At 40.7% G+C, this 19,887-nt stretch overlaps 1 protein-coding gene across 3 annotated transcripts in view; it reads left to right on the top strand.

Moving 5' to 3' along the window:
• Nucleotides 1-19,447, top strand: part of grid2 (glutamate receptor, ionotropic, delta 2) — a 468,031-nt gene extending 448,584 nt beyond the window's left edge. The window contains exons 15-17 of one of the 3 annotated variants that reach the window (XR_004656592.1): nt 4,870-5,110; nt 13,484-14,672; nt 16,271-16,423. Coding sequence is in view for 2 of the 3 variants with exons in the window: in XM_034871281.1 (XP_034727172.1) it covers nt 4,870-5,110; nt 16,271-16,729 (700 nt within the window). In the remaining variant the exon portion in view is untranslated. Of the gene's footprint in view, nt 1-4,869; nt 5,111-13,483; nt 14,673-16,270 lie in introns of all 3 variants that reach the window. The other 2 variants (XM_034871282.1, XM_034871281.1) reach the window with 2 other exon arrangements.
• The last annotated feature ends 440 nt before the right edge of the window (nt 19,448-19,887 follow it).

Below are 19,887 nucleotides of genomic sequence, written 5' to 3'. Positions count from 1 at the left end.
CCCCCCCCCACACCCACCACACGGGCGACCCATGCTCATTGGCTTTTACAGCCAGTGGGAGTGTTAAAGTCGTTATAGATCTCCTTAGTCAAAGTCAACGACCTTAAAGCAAGGTGTTAACTCATTACACACACACAGTGTTAATGCAGCTCACCAGCTGTTTTATGGACATATACACGGACGCAGGGAGATGCACACACGCATACACCATACCCATACACACCTACTATAACAAGACAGTCATACAGTCATGCTGAATATGCACACACAGGACAGCTGTTTCACACAAAAAAAGGCCATAACTGCCGGATAGATACACAGATTACACTTGTCTTGTAGTTACATTAAACCTATCGTCTGCCCTTTACTTCCAGTCACGCATACAGCATGCATTGACATTGAAACCCTCCTTTAAAACGTTTACTGTGACAATGATCCATTTGATTACATGTTAACAAGCACTTGTATATACCAACCCCTGTATTATATAATGCAGCTGATGACACTAATACCTCTACTGTATGTTCTCAGATTGCAATTATATGTGGTAGGTGTTATTTTTAGTGACTAATTTAATTTATTTCCCGATACCTCAGGCAGCAATGTGCTGACTGATGAAACCTTGGGCAGAAAAACACTAACACACCCTGAAGGAAGAAAGAAAAGATCTAAAGTGTACACTCGCTCAGTTCTATATTCTTTATATTAAGACTGAAATTAAATCAAAAATGTTTTAGATATCTGTGCAGGGAAAAGCACACTGCTGTGGGGAAAATAAATCAGATGTCAGAGTGTGTGATGCGCACACACACATATACACACACACACATACGCATACACACACACTTTAATTAGCTACTTATGTAAGTTTGTCATTGTTTCAAACAAACCTTGCTTTGCATAATTGTTGTGTACTTTGAGTGTGAGACTACACGTTCACTGCTTGTGCATGTTTACCATTTCTATGTGTGCTGCTGTGTGTTTGCGTGTGCACAGGCAAATTTGTGTTTTCGAGGGAAGATGTGTTGCTTTTAGTTAGACAGTGACAGACAAATTAGAGTTCTAGACAGATGGTGTACTGCAGGAAACCTTTGACTCAAGCCATGTTTTTGTCTGGCAGCTCACGGCGGCGTTTCATCCTGCCTGTCAGCCGTGGGATAGAGATAGATGGAGAGCAGTTGTAACCGCTTTTGTGTTTTAAAATGATCATCATCGTGCTCACTTTTTCTCACGTATTTGAAGTATTCCTTTGTGTTGTGGATTCATTGACTAAACAGAGGTCTCTTCTTGGCTCGGTGGTAACCGATTTTACATGTGTGGAGTCGTTCTGAACACAGAGCGCTGGACGGATACAGTCAAGCACTTGAACTTGAATCACTCAGGCAAGCTCATGTTCTATTTGTGAGGTATTATGTCTGGATTGCCCTCATATTTTAGCACGTAAACGCATTACACTTCACTTTTGTCTTGCACCATTCTGTCCAAACCCAGGCACACTCCAGTACTGCAGAGTTGAATCAGTGTATTTTTGTGGGCAGGAGAATGACAGCTAAACATCAATTAGATAAATGAAAAAGGTGAATGCAGCGATAATGTGGGTGTATGTTCTTTGAGTGCATGTCAGCGTTAGGGTGTTGATTCAAGGGTCTATTGGGCATTACTCTGATAGGTCAATTAGTTCAGAATGATAGATGATGAACTCCACAGGCAGACAGCGTTGTAATAGAGCGGAGAGAGAACGCACTGTCCTGAATCTCAAATCTGTTTTGCTCTTTCTTCCTTCAAAGTTACATACAGCTTAGACACACATCCTAATTATTCCTCTGATAAAAGTCTCTTTTTGAAATGGTTTGATCTTTGATCATGATGCGGAGTAAGCCTTTTTAGTTATTCTTTGTTTCTTTTTGTTTCGGAACCCTTTTGATTGTCACGAGTAGGTTAGGGAAATGTAGGCATTTAGTGATTTTGATTAAATATTTGAAAATTAAAGTATGTATTTAACTTACAGATAGAGCTAGTAATCTCACCACACAGCAAGATCATAAAAATGTGAAATCATTGGGTTTTCCATAGGACATTTGACAATTAAATTCTACTGCCATTGCTGTTTCTTCCTGCAAGGAGGGAAATGTTAATTACCATTTCCACTGTTTATTTGTTTTCCCCATTTGTAGAATTTTGCCACAACGGCACTTACTGTCAATAGTAATTATGTTTACAGATGTTAAAGTAGATGAAACAGGAAAATGCAACCGCTTATTTCCACTCCTAAGGTGCCATACAGAAACCTATGTGACATGAAATTGGTGGCAGTCAATTCATGAGCAGAGATAACAGATAGCAACTTCAAACATAAAGCATGCCTCTTTCTCTCAACAGACATGAAAAGACATCATGTCAGACAAGAAAGTTGGCAGACTTTCAAGCAAGAAATGATGAAATATTTTGACAAAACATTGCCTGAATTCTTTGATAGGTGGGGTCGCTCATCTTCCATCTCATTAGCCTGTGTGTAATCTGTCTTTCTCTGTAGCCGTCTGTCAGAGTGTTGGCTTGTTTGTGTGTGTGAAGCATCTGTTGTCAGAGTGACATAAAAAAAGGCCAGTACTGTGTGAAAGGCACGACACTTTGGGGGGGAAAAAAGCTTGTTTTAACTTTTATAAACTGTGATTTTTCTGTGATACTGTCATCCGCTATAAACAAACGTGTACGGATGCTGTTTGAATTTTGATTAAACGCAGGTGCTGTTCAAAAACCTAATCTTCACAATATCAACCTGCATATCAACAGTGCGCCCTGCATGCAACAGTGAAGTGTTTTTGCGCTGTTACTCCTCCAGCAATCAGCAATCTAGCACTCAGCGGGTGCAAGGAGTGGTCAAGCATGAAGCAATTTCAAGTCTTGTGTTGTACAGTACTATATTAGGCAAGGCAGCTTCACTTGTATATCACATTTCAGCAACAAGGCGATTCAAAGTGCTTTACATGAAACATGAAAGAGCAGTTAAAGACAGCAAAAATAGAATAACACGGATATTAATTACAAGAATAGAAGTTACAGTGAAGTGTAATAAGTGAACAATTATTTAAAGTAAGGCAGCATCAAAAAGAAAACCCTTCAGTCTTCATTTTAAAGAAGAGGGAGTTGTGTTACAGTCCAAAAGTACCTTAGTGACATGTTTGAAAGAATAAGGAGCAGGGACAACTGGACTGCTGAAAAAGAACAGATGCAGGATTGGTATGCGATGAGGGATTTCTACGCTGACTACCTTTTCTTCATTCCAGTAGAGTGATCACCAGGGTATGCAACTAGGCCAGTGCTGCCACTACACTACTACTGCTACACACTGTTGCAGATCAGTTTGATTTAATTTGTTTTGATTCAATGTTGCATATCATCTACACAAAGTCTTATCTAATCTTGGCACTAATCTGCGCTGATCTGAGCCAAACAATCCCACAATCCCACAATCAAGCTGGCAGTTGGTGGACATGATGTTGCATTAGAATGACTGTGGATTTGCGGTTTAAATTAGTTTTTTATTGTCTTATCAGTCCCACCAGCTCAGTAGAGCCCAGGAAGTGTTAAGAGAATGTCCCTAAATTAGAGTGACGTGGTTATAGAGCAACATGCTGAGCCTGTTTAGCTGATTTACATTGAAATGAGCCATGTTTTCTGGCTATTGTGGATGAAATTAATTATGTAAACTGTCTGCCGGGCTCATTTGCATTTCTTGATTGATTTCAGTACGTTTCGTGTATTCCGCATGAGAAAAAAATGAAGAGATGAAAGATGGGCACTTTAATTCATGTCAGCGTGTTGTCACAGAAATTGCAGCAGGGCTTTGTCTCCGGGAAGTTGTGCAGACAATTGCAAACATCTGTCTCTAGGTACCCACGTATGACTTTTGTTTACGTTTGCTTTGACACGTATGTAGTCGACTTTGGTGACTTTGTTCATTTCTGAATATGTTTCTACCCTGTTGGTGTCAACCATTGTGGTGGCTTACTTTATCTTTGAGGGTTTATTTGCTTCTTTTTGTTTTCTGTGTTAGTATATTTTTGCCTGTGAGGGAGGTATATGCATAAACACGCACACACACATTCCCGCATTGCCTTTTTTCTCTCCCTTTCCCTATGCTCCTCACTCCTCCATGCCACATTGTTAAATATCCAGCCGAATCCGTGCGTCCGTGCGTGTGTGCATGCGTGCGTGTGCGTGTGTGTGTCTGCAACTCCCCTCCAAACCAAAACGAACGACCCAGTTAAATAATAAGCTGAAGGCTAACAGAGGGACCCTATCAACCTCTGAGCTGTATCCTCTCTGAAGCCATCAATCGTGGGACTAAAGCTAGGCTGCATAATGACATTGTGGCAGTGTAGTCGCACTGTGCTGCAAAACATATTAATGTTAGCCATAATGAGTTTGACAGCCCAATATGGTTGTCAGGGATTAGGGCGGATTTTAACTGGCAAACACTGCCCTCAAATGGAAGAAAGAAGATATGGCAACAGCAGTGAAAGCTGCAGTGTTGACAGGTTTTGTGCAGTTGACTCATATTGTAAACAGGTTTCATTTTCCATGATTTAATAAAAGCGTTTATGACTCTGTAATCATTCAAATGTCATTCAGACTCCAGCAATTGTCATACATAATAGCAATGCTCACTCTGGACAGTGTTATCTTACTCTTCTGAATTTTGCCTGCTTATTGCTCATTCATGCAACTTCAAATTAATTCATTCATTCCTGTATGCTTACTGTAAGATTTGTAAATTTGTAGCTTCTGTGTCAGTGTGTGTGTAAAGTATGCGCCCTCACTGTACATGGCTCTATGCTTACATGGCTGCGTCTCCTGCCTATGTCACAGAATCTTGGAGCTCCAGCAGAACGGTGACATGGATATACTGAAAGTTAAGTGGTGGCCCAAGGACAGCCCCTGCGACCTCTACAGCTCGGTGCAAACACGACAGCGCGGCAGCGCCCTGGACATCCACAGCTTTGCCGGAGTTTTCTGTGTCCTGGCAGCCGGCGTGGTGCTCTCCTGCCTCATTGCCATGGTGGAAAGCTGGTGGTCACGGAGGAAGGGATCCAGGGTCCCCTCCAAGGAGGTAGGGGGATGGATGGCTGACTGAAAGAAGGACTGATGGTACAGAGAGAGCGACAGGGCCTATAAAACATCCCAGGTCTTCTCGTTGGTTGTAAGAGGGGAAAGAAGTGGCATAATAGTTTGAGAATAAGGAAAGGAAGGATTAAAAAAGTAAGAGTGGACAGATGATGACTGGATAGATAACGGGTTCATTTTCAGGTCTAGCTGAGGCAAGGGGTAAAGGGTGTAGAATTACAAAATACAACATCTAAACTTTGTGGCCAGTTGGAAAAAAAGTAATTTCTTTAGTCAGTATGCATGAGGAAGAGCAGAAAAAGCAGAGCCTTCCTTGTGAAGGAGTCATGCCACTGACAGCGTATGGAACCTTTGAGAACCTCCCACGTTCACAATGTCATTCCTGAACATAATTTGCACACTAGCAACATCAGTAACACTATGCTGCTAGCAGAGGCTGGAGCTGCATTCATTCTCAGCTTTTGCACATCCTGTCCAAAAGAAATCTGGAGTTGCTAGATTAGCTCTTCAGTCATATAACCTAGCAGTGATCTTTTGCATAGTCTTATGTATATAAATCTCTGCATATGTAGGAAGGGAAGAAAAGGTCAAACAGTGCTTGAATGTTTTCAGAAGCCCTGAGAACATTGTAATTTTCCCTTCTCACCCACACCATGATCTTATTAATAGGACTGGCCGCTTGTAAAGCATCCTGTCGTGTTAAAACGTCTAACTGTTAAGAGTAGTTAAAGTTACCATCAAACTATCAAAATGAATAGCCAAAGAGACATTATCTGCCAAAAGAGAATTTAACTCAACTTGCTTGAAAGAATTGTTACTGTTTCTATTCTCCTCTTAGTCCTCATTAGTTAATATGAGTACTGCCATTCACACTGATGCCAAATAAGATATCTAACTTTAACTACAACTGGAAATTACAATTAGATAGCCTGGGTGACACATGCATGATACACATACTCACATTATATACTACTGTATGTACTACTATATATACACAGTACTATGAATTAGTTGATGTAGCTGCATTTCTTCACAGTTAAATTATCATTCCCCTAAGACCATGTTTATATTGTTCCTACACAATCATTACACACATCTCTTTACACCCTGACAATGCACAATCACAATCCAGACCTCAATATGAATAGAAACCACTAAGTATGTACTCTATTGGCCCTGTAATGTATTCAGTATTGTGCTACTGCATACTCTCACCTCTTTTTAAACGTTTTATTAATTGTGGCATCAGTCAATTGAAAAGGAGCCAAATGCGTCAGTGTCAGCGGGGTAATCAACCACTTATTTTTCTGAAAAGTTAATGTTTTGGAGAAAAGAGAACACTGGCAACGTTACAAAAACAGCCTGAGGGCCTGTTTGAATGCTGCAGCGTGCCTTGACCAAGGCAAAGTCAGAAACACTGACTCACCGTAACAAACGTGGATATTTATACCAGCGTTCCCTTTAAAAGAGTGGCAACACTCCACCTTGTAAATTAGCAGCAGCGCCCTGTGAAATATCCAATCAGTCTATATGCGGTTGATCACCTCAGCATGGATATCATTTGAGGCAATCAAAGTGACGCTGGCAAAATCTTCCCCTCATAAAAACCCTGCAGCCTGTTGTGATTTGGTAGCTGTTTCTCCGCCGTAGACAAGCCAGGTAACATCTAAAAGAAAAACACAAACGGCAACATGTTCAGTTTCATTTCTATTATTGGATGTAATCACACAAGCTCAGGCCCTTTTCACCAGAATAAATGAAGCAAACTGATATATTATGAGTGGGACCCAGGGTTGCAACCTCTCCATTTAAGTTGCTGCTTCATCCACAAAGGGATTGGATATGAATTTTGTAGCAGCTCCAATTTAACTTCCACTTTAACGCCAACCCACCTTGTCACCTCTCATGTCTACTGTTATGTTTACCAAAACACAGTGGGAGAAAGGTATTTAGGTAAATTCCAGCAAAGTCTAACAAATTTGTTATGCAAATATGCCACTGATTAACTGAAAAAAACTGTAATCATGGGAGAAACTATTTTCAGTTTTGGTTGAGAGTTAATCATTATATGTGTGTGTTGGTAACACATTAGACTGAGGCATTAACAAGCAGCACAGATTTATTTTAGCGTAAAATGTTTTTTGCCATCAGGTAAATTACTTCAGCTTCAAACAATTTCCCCCCTCAGCAGAAGCTATTTGATAAATGCAGGTTAAGGTGAACTTGTGGATAACAGTTTCAGGACCTATCATTCAACTTCCAGTCCTTACAGATATCAAACCAGCTTACCATCAATCAGAAGAGTGGTCTTTCGAATAGTCTACCATAATATATTACAGCTGTTGCCTGGTTACCAACATGGGCTTTACCATTACACTAACAAGGAATGTCTAAGTGAACATCTCTGCATGACTGTGAATACCAGAAACAAGTAAGAGAAGCATGGCCTATCTACATAATCTAAGGCGCCATGCCGATTTAAATTGGGAAGAAAACTTGTCTCTATACCCAGGCTGATTTAATGTTAGAGCAGGTTACTTGGCATGATACAAGAATGTTAACACCCATCATCTGACAAGTCATTTAGGAGAAGAGTTTCAACATGAAAACTCTATGAACCATAATGGTTCCAGAAGGCTTTTAAATGAGCAGCTCCTGGTCCAACGTTGGTGTATCATCACACATTATTGCAATACTACATCACTACAGTTTCTAGCTTTTTAAGAATATTACACTCACTTATAAGTTGTCATTGATAGGACTTGAATAGTGGTGACCTCCTTTGACACCAACAACAATATAATACAAACAAAATAAAGAATTGGTGTTTTATTGCGGGCAAAAAGGTGCTTAGGGACTTGACTGATGTGCCCCATCTGCTGTGGTCACTGTAGTGTGCGCAGACTTGTTTGATAAATTACTCGGAAGTCTCATAGCTTTGTTTACGGCAGTCCAGTGAAATTGTTTGCAACTGATCAACAGTGGTAAATGATTTGTAATGTGTAATAATTGCTTGTCCTTTGGGGTGTTTGTTCATTGATTTATTTAGTTGTTTCATTTTTAATTTAAAAGTGGATTCCTCACTGATTGATTTAATTGTTTAATTTTAATTCAAAAGTGGATTCCTCTTTCCTCCTTAAAATTAATCAATTTTAAGGCTTGCTGATATCTTGAGAGGATTTACACAAGCAGGAGCTGCAGGCCGACTCTTCCCACCTCAGTCAATTTGCCATGTGGAAGTTCCCCATGCATCTGGCATGATGTGCTGTTAAACTGGCAACAAACTGCACTGAGAGTAGAGCAACATGCTCAACAGCAGGTTGACTGCTGTTCGGTCTGCTTGAGCTTAATTTAGTTTCTTAAATATTGCTGCCATGATTTAATTCTTTACCATCTAATTGCATTGGTAAATAAAGTTACACATATTAAATATTGATTGCGCATGTTACAGCCCATCATTGTAGGTCCTTTATTATGTGACTAAAACAGAGATTCTGTAGCTCTCAGTTGATTCAGTTGCTAAGGATTATTTTTAAAGAACCAACCCAGTCATCAATATCAATGTTGAAGCCCAGCCAGGTGAAACCACGTTGCTGCTACCAACACAACCAGAAATAAGTCAGTTAAACAGGATGGGTCACACTTAGGGCTGCAAAATTAATTGCAATTTTATCAAAATGTGGGCTAGTGCAATATCCAAATCGCAAGGGGGGGGGCTATATTTGTTAATGGCAAAATATGTGTCAAACCGTTCTGAATTAAGTATTATGGTGCTGCAGAGATGTCCCGGCCTACAAATCATAATATACAGACTAAAGAAAAAAATCTTTTTTGGTAAAGATCCTCGCTAAAATCACACTATAATCATTTTAATATCTATAAATGTTAATAAATTTCATTGAAAATGAGAATAATGATACAAAAACGTTCATTCCCTCCAACGTTCTGAATTATAGCGCAATCACAAAATCAGTCAAAATAGTTGCAATTAGATAGTGTCCTCATATGGTGCAGCCCTAGTCACACTGTAATGTGTGTTATTTTCCTAGATCCTATGTTGCAATGCCAATGTAATTTCCTTTTGGATCAGACAACAATATTTTCTTTAGTAAACACAGTGACAGACAAAGCATACAAACCCCCTACCTCCAGCCCCCTGGTCTGTTACCAGCTTTAATCTGTCATTCAGATCAGTAGTCATGTCCGCCAACCGAGCAGCCACGTAGACACCAAACCTTTGGTCACACCCAAAGTCATGTTAAGCACAGTGTGGTTCAGCTGCAACACGCACGCCCCCCCCCCCGCCGTCTTCATTAGCCACTAAGAGCAGCCAGTGGAATCAGCCCCCGACAGAGCGCAGGAGTAGAGTTGCAACAGTGAATAGGAGGGACAGCAGGGATTCAAACTGTGATAGTCTTTAATTCTCTTTGTAGAGCTTTTATATTTTTTCATATTAAGGCTTTACTGATATGGAAATCTCTATTATTGCTTTAGAAGTCACATATGTTCGATAGGGTGCACTTGTACCAAATGTACCTTATTATATAATTCCAGTTAGTGATAGTTATTTTTTTAGTCCACTGCCTCATTAAGCAACAATAAAAGAAGTGTAACGTTTTCAAGTTGTTACGTTTTTTTATACTTAGAAGAGGGAGTAATAATTTTATTCCAATACAAATCAAAACAAAGCTCTGGGATAACAGTGGGAGCAAAGCAGTGGGATATCCAAGTTAAGTACAAAGTTAAAGTGCATTATGAGAATAGCCCCTTCAGTGTTTCCCTGGTGAAAATGAAGTTGGCTCAGTCAGCCATAGTTGTTTTTGATAGTTGACCCCTGACGTTTATCCTTCACCATATCAAAGCTTTGACTTATTGATTGCCGTTGGTTTGCGGAGAGTAACCACGGAACCTCGAGGGGGTCAGTAAGCTTCAAACTAATTGCTTGTTGGATCATCAAACAGCGTCTGAATCCCCTTTCACTCACGCCTTTCCAACTGGGGAGGCTGCATCCAACTATTTTTGTTCAACAACTTTCTAAAACCAACAATCCGACCAGCATGCTCACTTTTACTTAGCGAGGAGCGAGGTTTGTGGAGGTGAGGAAGTAGTTAAGTAATTATTGTTTTCTGGCTTGTTTCTATAACAACAAGCTTTTTACCCCTTTGAATGTGGCTGCTTGGGACATAGATAAACACTTTAGCATTCAGACTAGGTTGGCGGACACATAATAGGAATTAGGTCCTTTCAATCACATGCTGGCCTTAAGAATGAAAAATTGTCAGACAAAGTTTTTTATCTGGCTGAAATCTTTTTTTTTCTTCCAAAAAAATGATCTCATGACAATAATATACACACATAATATATGTAAAAACAGTGGGAATAACATACTCAGATCTCAAGTCACCATCTGTGCAGCATGTTTCCAAATGGGCAACCAGCTGCAAAGATGGCTGCTGAGAACCGAAGAGGAGAGAGTCAAGCTGGGACCACAACAGCATGTCCTGACTCAGTGGAGGAAGGAAGACAAATTTAAGTCAACTTCAAAGCAGCTAATTAGATAAATTGCATATGTTGCATTTTATCGACTGGGGAGAAACTCTTGCCTCTGCATGCAATTTTGGCCTTAGTCATGGCCAGTGGAGTACGTCTAGTGTGTTTAATGTCATCTAACTTCCTAAAGTTAAATTATTAAAGTGAAGCAAACCTTGTAATTCAAGCTTGTTATTAACTCCACTTGACACCTCACTTTCTGTCAGTTTAAATGAAGAACTTGTTGGCCTCTGTCACAGAGAATGCTAACACCACTTGAGACCATTACACTGAGCCAAGAGCATGCAGCTCCTTGTACATTTTTGCAAACTTCACATTAAATAGAAAAGCCTGGAGACCCACTCTTTATGCCTGGGCCTGGAAAACTTGTCTTAGTAAGATTCATTGGCACCAAGAGCATGACTGGGGAGTGCAGACTTGGCATGAGGACTCTACTTCCAATGCAGTGAGTTACTGTGTTCAGAAAGATTTTTTTGTTCATTAAGAATTCACACTACCTGATCTAACTCTCCTTGGCTTAATCTAAAATGAGCAAGTGCACAAATGTAAAAAGGGTTGGTGCAGGTTGAGTGCAGTTGTGTCATTGGGATTATCAGTTGGGCCTCACCTGTCAGAGATGCATGTTGAATAAAACCAATGGATTATGTATTCAAAAGTACACTTACAGTGCTCATTTTCCCTCCTTGAAGATGACAAACAGCTTCCCAAATTATGGCTGCTTATAAAGTAACACACACACACATACCATTGAGCTTGGTCTCTCACATGCGTGCATACACATCATCTTTGCCTCACGTTTAGCTTGCCTCTTCAGTCACTTCAGTCTTGTGTCAATATAACGAATGCTCAAACTTTATGTCAGATACGCCATATCATGAAACCCATAAACGTAGTATATGTTTGTTCAGTTTGTTTTCAACATGCTTCATAATCCCCGGTGGATGACAGATCATGCTCTCAGTGACCTACACAGGACTTAAGATGGTCGTGTTTCACTTAAACTCAGTTAACACTGGCACACATCGTGACTATGTTCATTCATTAGATTAGATGGCCAAAACACCATCCCGCCTGCCACACACACGCTTCCTGTAAAAATGAAAGTCCCAACATTCACTGCTCAAACTTAAATCCAACTAAGATGGGTTTGTGTCTATGTGTTTCTTATGCATACTAAAACATACATAATCAAACACTTTACATGTCTGTACATGCCTTTACATCCATTGCTGTAAAACTGTTGCAACTGCTTTTAAATGTAAGCTAGTCTATATGTCAGTGTTATGTGTCTGTGCTGTGGGTCTGCGTTGTGTGTTGTGGAACGGCTGACATTGCTATGTATAAGGCTGCTTTTCAATGGAAACAGTTTGCTTGCGAATTTTTCTGCCAGGCTTATTCACTCACTAACACAAAAACACATATTTCATTAGAGTCACTGATGTATCATGATTGAACACATTTGACAAGGGTATGCACACAAATTAAAGGACTGTGCATTAAAAGTCATGCCCGCTATCTTGGGATCTTTGATGGTTCACATAGTGGTTTAATGAAGTCTGAGGACAGTGAACTACAGTTCTCACATCTTATCCCATTTGATAACACATAAATGGGCATTTTAACTACAGTACATGTTTGGAAATTAGTCATCTTCCTCCATATAGCTACTGTCTTCCTGTGCTCAAAAACACAAACTCATTTTGGGTTGGTGCCTGGGTGGCTGACGTCCGGCCATGTTTGTAATGATAGTACTGTATATCTAAGGGAAATGAATTCAGGTACTTCTTAACAGTGCTTTGGAAGCTATAGTCTACATTTTAACATCTTGATTCTTTTGACACTCTATTTCCAGATGAGTGTCTGAGGCCCTTTTCATCCAAAAGAGGGCTATTCCTTTACCCCTTTGGCCTATATGTATGTGCCATGAAAAGTTTGTATGAAAGAGTTCTGTCATTAGAATCAACCACATTTCTAAAAGTTCAAAACAGAGAGTAACTATGCTGCTGCATAGTGACAAAATATTGGACATCAGATATTGACAAGATTTTTTTTGTCAGAACTCTTCCATAGTGGTAACATCTGTGCTTTTGACCATGTCTGATATTTCATATTATCCATGTAGGTTTAGCATGAGAAGAGCGGGCACTTCCTTGTGTATCATCCCCTTGGTACACCTAAAACAGCGGACCTCTTCTTTTTGAAGTGTGTGGTTTGGATGGGAATTGCCAGCCTACTCGTTCTAACGCTATATAAAATGATCTGTGTCTCTGTGGCTCAAAGCTCTCATATTTCCTTTTTGTTTTGTTTTTGTAGATAAGTACTCTGTGTTGAGGGGTGTAGCGGGCGAGGGGGAGAGAGAGAGGGAAAGAGCAGTACAAAATGCCATTTAAACATCTCTCCTCTCCAGGTATATAAAGACTGTGAATGTCTCTCTGAAGACACAACACAGAACGACCTGCTTAACTGTGTGTGCTGACTGACTGCCGTGTCTTTTTTCTTGCTCACCCCCCACCCGTCTGTCTCTCCAATTGACTTCTCTCTCTCCTCCACCTTACAATCCTGCCATCTGCCTGATCTTGTCTGTCACTCATCCCATCTCTGTCTCTGCCCGTCTGCTGATTGTCTGCCTGTGTGTCTATTTGGCTTCTTTTTTTTGCCTTGTTTTAATCTTCCCACTCAACTTGCATGCACACAAATACACAAACACATTTATATGAATTATTCCACATATCTTTTCCCTCGACCTCTCTTGCTGTCTCTCTCCTCCTGTCCTCTTTGCTCACATCAACATGCACGTCACACACACCAGGCGCAGGCAGATGGCCCATCTGTCAGGCAAGCTGCTGATCCTTGCCCTCACAGCCCCAACGAGCACCCTCTGACCCTGGGCGGTCAGAACCAGAACCCCAACATTGCCAACACCACTGCCCCCACCGCCACCCATTACCAGCCCCCAGCATGCTGCGACATTCCCTGTGCCCTGATCGTGCAGCACTCCTACGAACCCAGCAACCCCTCCGAGCTCGCCCCCAAAATGAGAATGACCACCTTTACCACCTCACCTCCCACCCCAAGGTTATATATACAATAGAGAACAGAATAAAAAGCATTGGTTAGTCATGCCTGAAGACAGATGCTGTTGAAATGTAATGATACATGAAGATGTTTTAAGAGGAATGAGGACCATTAAGGAGCTGAGTTGAAACTTTGGTGTTCAAAGTAAAAGCAAAGCTCTTTGGTCATTTGCTCAAAGCAAATGCACCTCTTTCAAAAACCTTTACGTACCTGGCATGTTGCCAGTTGAATATGTGTGCAATGATGCCTGTCTGCCATTAGAGGGTGCTGTCTCTCTATCTAGAAGCAAATAGAGCATCATCTTTGACCAGAAAGTTAAAGTTACAAGCTCTGTAAGGTTATATATGCAGGTAAAGCCTTAATGAAATATTTAATTCATGTAACACAGATATTTTGCAAACCTCAAGCCAAAAAACGTTAATAAGGTATTTGCATGTCAATATCAGATCAGGTTTTGATCATTTGGGTGATCCAGGGTTGACTTATTTTATGTAATGTTACAATTGGCATTATAATGGAGGAAAACATCTCTTTGAAGTAATATAAATGCAACTAGGGCCTGCCACATTTTCCACAAAAACCTTCCACTTATCCTTGCCTTGGTCCTTTTCGATCACTCCTCGTTGTTACCCATTAGTGTCCTTGAACTGAGCAGCAGACTGACCATTTGTGATTCACTCTTCTCTTTGACTTCCCTTCATTTTTTGGTACCAACTCTACCCTTTGGATATTGCCTCTTTCAAACATTTAGTGTGTGTATGATAGTCTCACGACAAGCACTAGTGCCCCCTCGTCCTCTCCTTCCTCCCACTGTCCCCACCTTAGATGGCAACCAGGGGTCACCACTCTTGGTCCCCTCTGTCCGTGAGCTACATACAGTAGGTCCAGAGCCCCCGCCAGACCCCCCAGACCCGAAGGACATGGTCAGTAACTCTATCGTTACCCTCAACATTGTGACTCCCCTCCTCACAACACCCTGTTTGACTTTACCCATACAATGTTTTAATGAAATGAGATACAGCGAAATGAGACTCCTAAAATGATGTGACACCCCACACTTCCCACCACCTACCTCTGAGACCCTTACCTTCCATAAAGCCAGAGAAGCCCATTGCCACACATATGTGGACAATGAAAACATTTGAAGAGTTTTGGAAACTCTCTGTTACCTTCTAACACCGTTCAACTAAGCCTTCTCCTCTCTATGTCTCCACCTCAGTCATCGCAATCTTCTCTCCTTGCACTCTCTCCAGTAAAAGCATGAAACACCTCTCACTGAGTGTTACCATCCTTTAGACTATGTGGATAAGTTATTTATATGTGACTATATTCATTATAAGTTTCATTGAACATATACTGTAAGTTAAGTTAAAGCTTAAGTTGATGTATGCACTCTGTCTTGGAATTTTTTAATTATTCTGACTGTTAAAAATTGTTTGATTGAAGTTAAATTGTCGATATTATATGATGCAGTTGATAAATAAGACATATTGTATGTGGCCTGGAAAAAATTCACTTGAAAATGAGATGTCAATCTCAATGTGAATTTTTTGGCATGATGGCCAGAATGCAATGGTGACACGCAGCAGAAAAAATACAAACGATAAGGAAGGTTGTTGAGCATTTGGACTGCCTTCTGTACTATAAGTTGTATTGGTAGTATAATATTATTATATGCACATATGTAGACCAAGCACCCTGGAATCGCAGAGCACACAGCATGGTGGCGGTGTGTTTTCTGTGTGTATTCCAGCTTATTTGCACTCCCTTAAAAACCTTGTAGAAGTGTGTGTATGTTTCTCTCTTTCAATATCCTGACCACAAGCTCAGAGTATGCTTCTCTTCCCTCCATCTTTCCCCTCCTCTTTTTCACTCTTCCTGCTTCCTGTCACATCATGTTTTCCATGTTACTTTTATGTTGTGTCATCCCCACTCTTCTTCTTACTATTGCAATTACCTCAACTTGAACATCACTTTTAATTGTGCCAAAACCTTTTGTTTGGCCACATGCATGCCATCTTTCCGTCATCATTTCATCACCCTGCCTTGTCCAACACCCGTCTCTTCCTTTCACTATTATTCTTACTATCCATTTATACTGCTCGGATGGATGACATCCCTATTGCTGACTACGGATACACCCCATTCCTTCACTGTTCCCTCTCGATTACCTAACTCCTATTTGCACTTCATTCACTCATTTTCTTTTACCTCCTCTCCTTTCCTTCTTTTTATCCAACTTTCTTCGATTCATCCCTTGCTTCTTCCTTCTTACCACCCCCTCCCTTATTCTCATCTCTCTCATCTTTCCTCACCTACATCTCCATCCTTAAACACCGACCCTGGATCTTTCCCATCTCTTCTCATCCTTCCTTTTCAATGTCTTCTTTCCCACCTCATATTCTTTCCAATTGCCTTCCAATTGCCTTCCCTTTGCGTTAACCTTTCTTCCCTTCTACCATTTACCATCACTGCTTCCTCTTCTCCGGCCTGCTCCTCCCCTGCCCCTCCCCACCTGCAGGACGATAAGGAGATCGACCTGGAGCACCTACACCGCCGGGTTAACAGCTTGTGCACCGAGGACGAAAGCCCCCACAAGCAGTTCTCCACCTCTTCCGTCGATTTAACACCCCTCGACATGGATGCGCTGCCTGCCGCACGCCAGGCCCTCGAGCAGATCAGCGATTTCCGCAACACCCACATCACCACCACCACTTTCATCCCCGAGCAGATCCAGACCCTTAGCCGCAGCCTCTCTGCCAAAGCCGTTGCTGGATTTTCCGCTGGTTTCGGTAGTGGTGGGGGGGGCGTCCTCCAGGACCACCGGACTGGCGGGGTGGGCCCTTTCAGGCAGAGGGCCCCCAACGGTGGCTTCTTCCGCAGCCCCATTAAAACAATGTCCTCCATCCCCTACCAGCCCACAGGTCCAGGACCCAACTTTGGATATGGTAATGATCCAGACAGGGGCACCTCTATATGAGGAGTCGCTAAGGATACGATTGGTTGAGGAGGAAGAGTAGGAAGAGGAGCCGAACGAGGTGAGGTGGGACGGTAGAACGAATACATTATGGCTAAGCTAAACAGTCTGAGGATATAGATGTGTACATATGAATCTTTATGCTTTCAGTTTCTGTTTGGGTGTTTCCAGGGGAGTCCATTTTGTATGTAGAGAAGACGAAGGAGGTGGAGGTCTATTGGGGCGTTCCTTATCCTCCTGCAAACCATGTTGGTGAGGTGCAAAAAGGGAAGGGAGCTTTGCTTTATTGTTGTTGTTCTTGTGATTGTTTGGGGGATTATTTTTAGGGATATGTGTGAAAAGGGAACTTTTTTTTATTGCTTCTGTTTTATGATTTGAGGTCTGCCTCATGTAATGGAGATCTGCTGAAATGACCTGATTCTTATTATCTAAACCCCACCTCGGAGGGTTTAGTTTCTACCACTGCAACCACTGGAAATGTGTCCATATTCCTGTGAGCTCCAGGACTGCCATTGGTGGATGACTAGCGTTGGTGTGAACCAATAAACAACTCCAAAGGGGCTCACACTACTAAGCAATTATTGAGTTGTTATTTTATGAAGGCCTATATTACAATTGTTTTGTCCGTAGCCCTGGGAATACATACCCTTGTAGTTTTGAAAAAGCCCCATCTAAGTGAATATGGGAAAAGTTCACTTCTCCAGTTTTACTCTGCCTTTTCGCTATGTGGGAGTCTATACTGAGTTTTCTCTTCTCTGGTGTTGTTTCACCAATACCTGGGGTTCCATATGTGTTATCATCTCCAAGGTGGGGTCCACACGGTGGCCTGACTAGACCTAAGACATTACAGCTGAACACATGCTGACCCCATCACGGTGCATCGTTCTGAAACCTGCTGAAATGCCATGACAGTGCAACAATATGACACTGAATCACCAGTTTGGTGTGTGGATCTGAAACTATTTCTGCCATTTTGGTGCATCGGTCTGAAAATGTTTTCACCACTGTGATGCACATTAAAGACTCTTTGTCAACCCCACTGCACTGTACCAGTGCCCACAGACCTGTAAGTGATTGTATGTAGATCTGACCTTTTCTTTTCTCACCTGTACTGTGCTATCTGCTTTTCAAGTCAAGGTGAGATCCTCTAATCAGACTCTCAGAAGGATATTAAAAAGGGATGATACAAAAAAACAACTTGAAGAAGAAAAAAAAACATGAAATACAAGCCAAAAGACTTAAAAAAGCTAATGCTTATTATATGTCTTTTATTGAATTTTGTTTTTGGAGAAAAATAATAGATTTTAATGCGTGGAATGTGTTTTGGTCAGGAAGTACAAAAAAAATAACATTGTTCTGAGCTGTCTACTTGTTTTTTCTTTCTCTCAGCAAACTTTGGAAAAACTGCTAAATGAGTGCTGTAGTCTCTGGTTTTGCATCATTAAGTCATTCAAACTTTGATTTTTGATTTTTCTTTGTTTTGCTTAAATTTATTGATGCCACAGCTCGAATGTTTAAAAGATAAAAGCTCATTCTGTAAAGTCACGTCATGTTCCGAGTTCATTAATCACTTTTTTATCAGGTTCAAGTGGTGAGCATTTATTTGGTGTTGAGGAGAAGCCATGGCAACACCATCTTCAGTACAGGCCTTAAATGTCAACTAGCTAGCTGTTCCCTGCAGACTTCCAGTCAAACCCGAGAAATCATGAGTACTGGAAACATTGTAGAAAACAGAAATCAGTGTTTGTGCTTTAGGGTCATGGGAATGTCACGGAGAGTCAACAGCCATTGGATCCCAATGGCTGCCTGTATGAGATGAGTCCAAAATACACTTCTATTTCATATCTGTAACGTTAAGGGTACTCTTTATATAACTTGTTTTTTTTTTTTAAAGTGCCAATTAATTAAAAGGAGACCATTAAGGTGCATTTAGGGCTGGGGAAGGGGAACGGTACATTAAGAGCATTAAAGGAGTATTTGCTGGAATACGGGGTGGGGTGGAAAAGTGGAACCAAATTTTGTTCACTAACAATGTATTAATAATTGATAATGGTAGTTGTTTAGAACAAGTTTTCAGTTGGTTATCTTTAAGAACTAAATCCGCAAAATGTTGTGCGTAGAAACTCAGTCAAGCCACAGTGTTTTGAGGCAAGCATTCTTAGGCTTTCTTTTCTTATATTAGGCTACAGTATGGCTATTGAATGACAAATAGGACACAGACGTTTAAAAGGTTTTATTTAGTATAAATGAAAGAGACATTATAAAAATGTATATTTTACATGTGGATGCTATTTTTGTTTAACAAAAAGAAAAGAGTGTATCATGATGAGCTTTAGTGTTGAGTTTAGCAGTCACATCTCAGCATTTGGTTTTCCTTAGTTCTGCCCATGGTTAACATAAACACGGACTCTTTGCTTTTCTCATTTCATCCTGAGTTTGTTTTATTATTTGCTGGTTAAATGACTAAAAGTGGCAAGTTGATTAAAAAGAAAGCATGCACAAACTTGCTCTTGTGCTATCTGTTAACATTTTTAATTTCATGCATAGCACTACAGGATTTACTTGATAATTTTCAAAAATTTATGATGTACAGTATTTAATATAGGCCTATTTTGTTGTATGTGTTGCATATTATTCAAAAATCTGAACAAACTGGGGCCTCTGTTACAAGTGGCGAAGCTTTCTGTGTATAATTTGTCTAATAAACAGGTTTTCTACAGTCGGATAGTATTTGTTGTTTTTACTAACCTGGATAACTAAATGTGAAAGGGGATCCATTCAGTCCATGTCCAACGCCCATCATCTCATTTATCAACAAACTGTGATTATCTTATTTCCACTATTCTTTGTCATTTAGGGGCTCGGCCCTCAAATCACAGCAAAGGGCCGTTATGCAACGTTTGAAAATTTCCAGAAACTCAGAATTTATAGATCAAGGCACCTCACTAATGAGCAACTTTTTATAAAATTAAAAATTGGTGTCACAGACAAGTTATTTTGATGAAGACTTCTTCCTTTTCTAGACAAGACGTTTCTCCTCTCTACAGTGTTCTGTTTTCGGTGTATGTGGCTTTACTAAGTCACAAGTTACTGGTAAGTTGACCCAGATACTGGTAGGTAATCATACTTTCATCAAGAGTTTTAGTATGGATTCTCTCCTT

The sequence above is a fragment of the Etheostoma cragini genome, chromosome 5, assembly GCF_013103735.1.
Source record: "Etheostoma cragini isolate CJK2018 chromosome 5, CSU_Ecrag_1.0, whole genome shotgun sequence".
In the NCBI taxonomy this organism is placed as follows: Eukaryota; Metazoa; Chordata; class Actinopteri; order Perciformes; family Percidae; genus Etheostoma; species Etheostoma cragini.
Note: the sequence above shows the minus strand (reverse complement) of the source record. Positions and strands in the feature narration are given on the sequence as shown.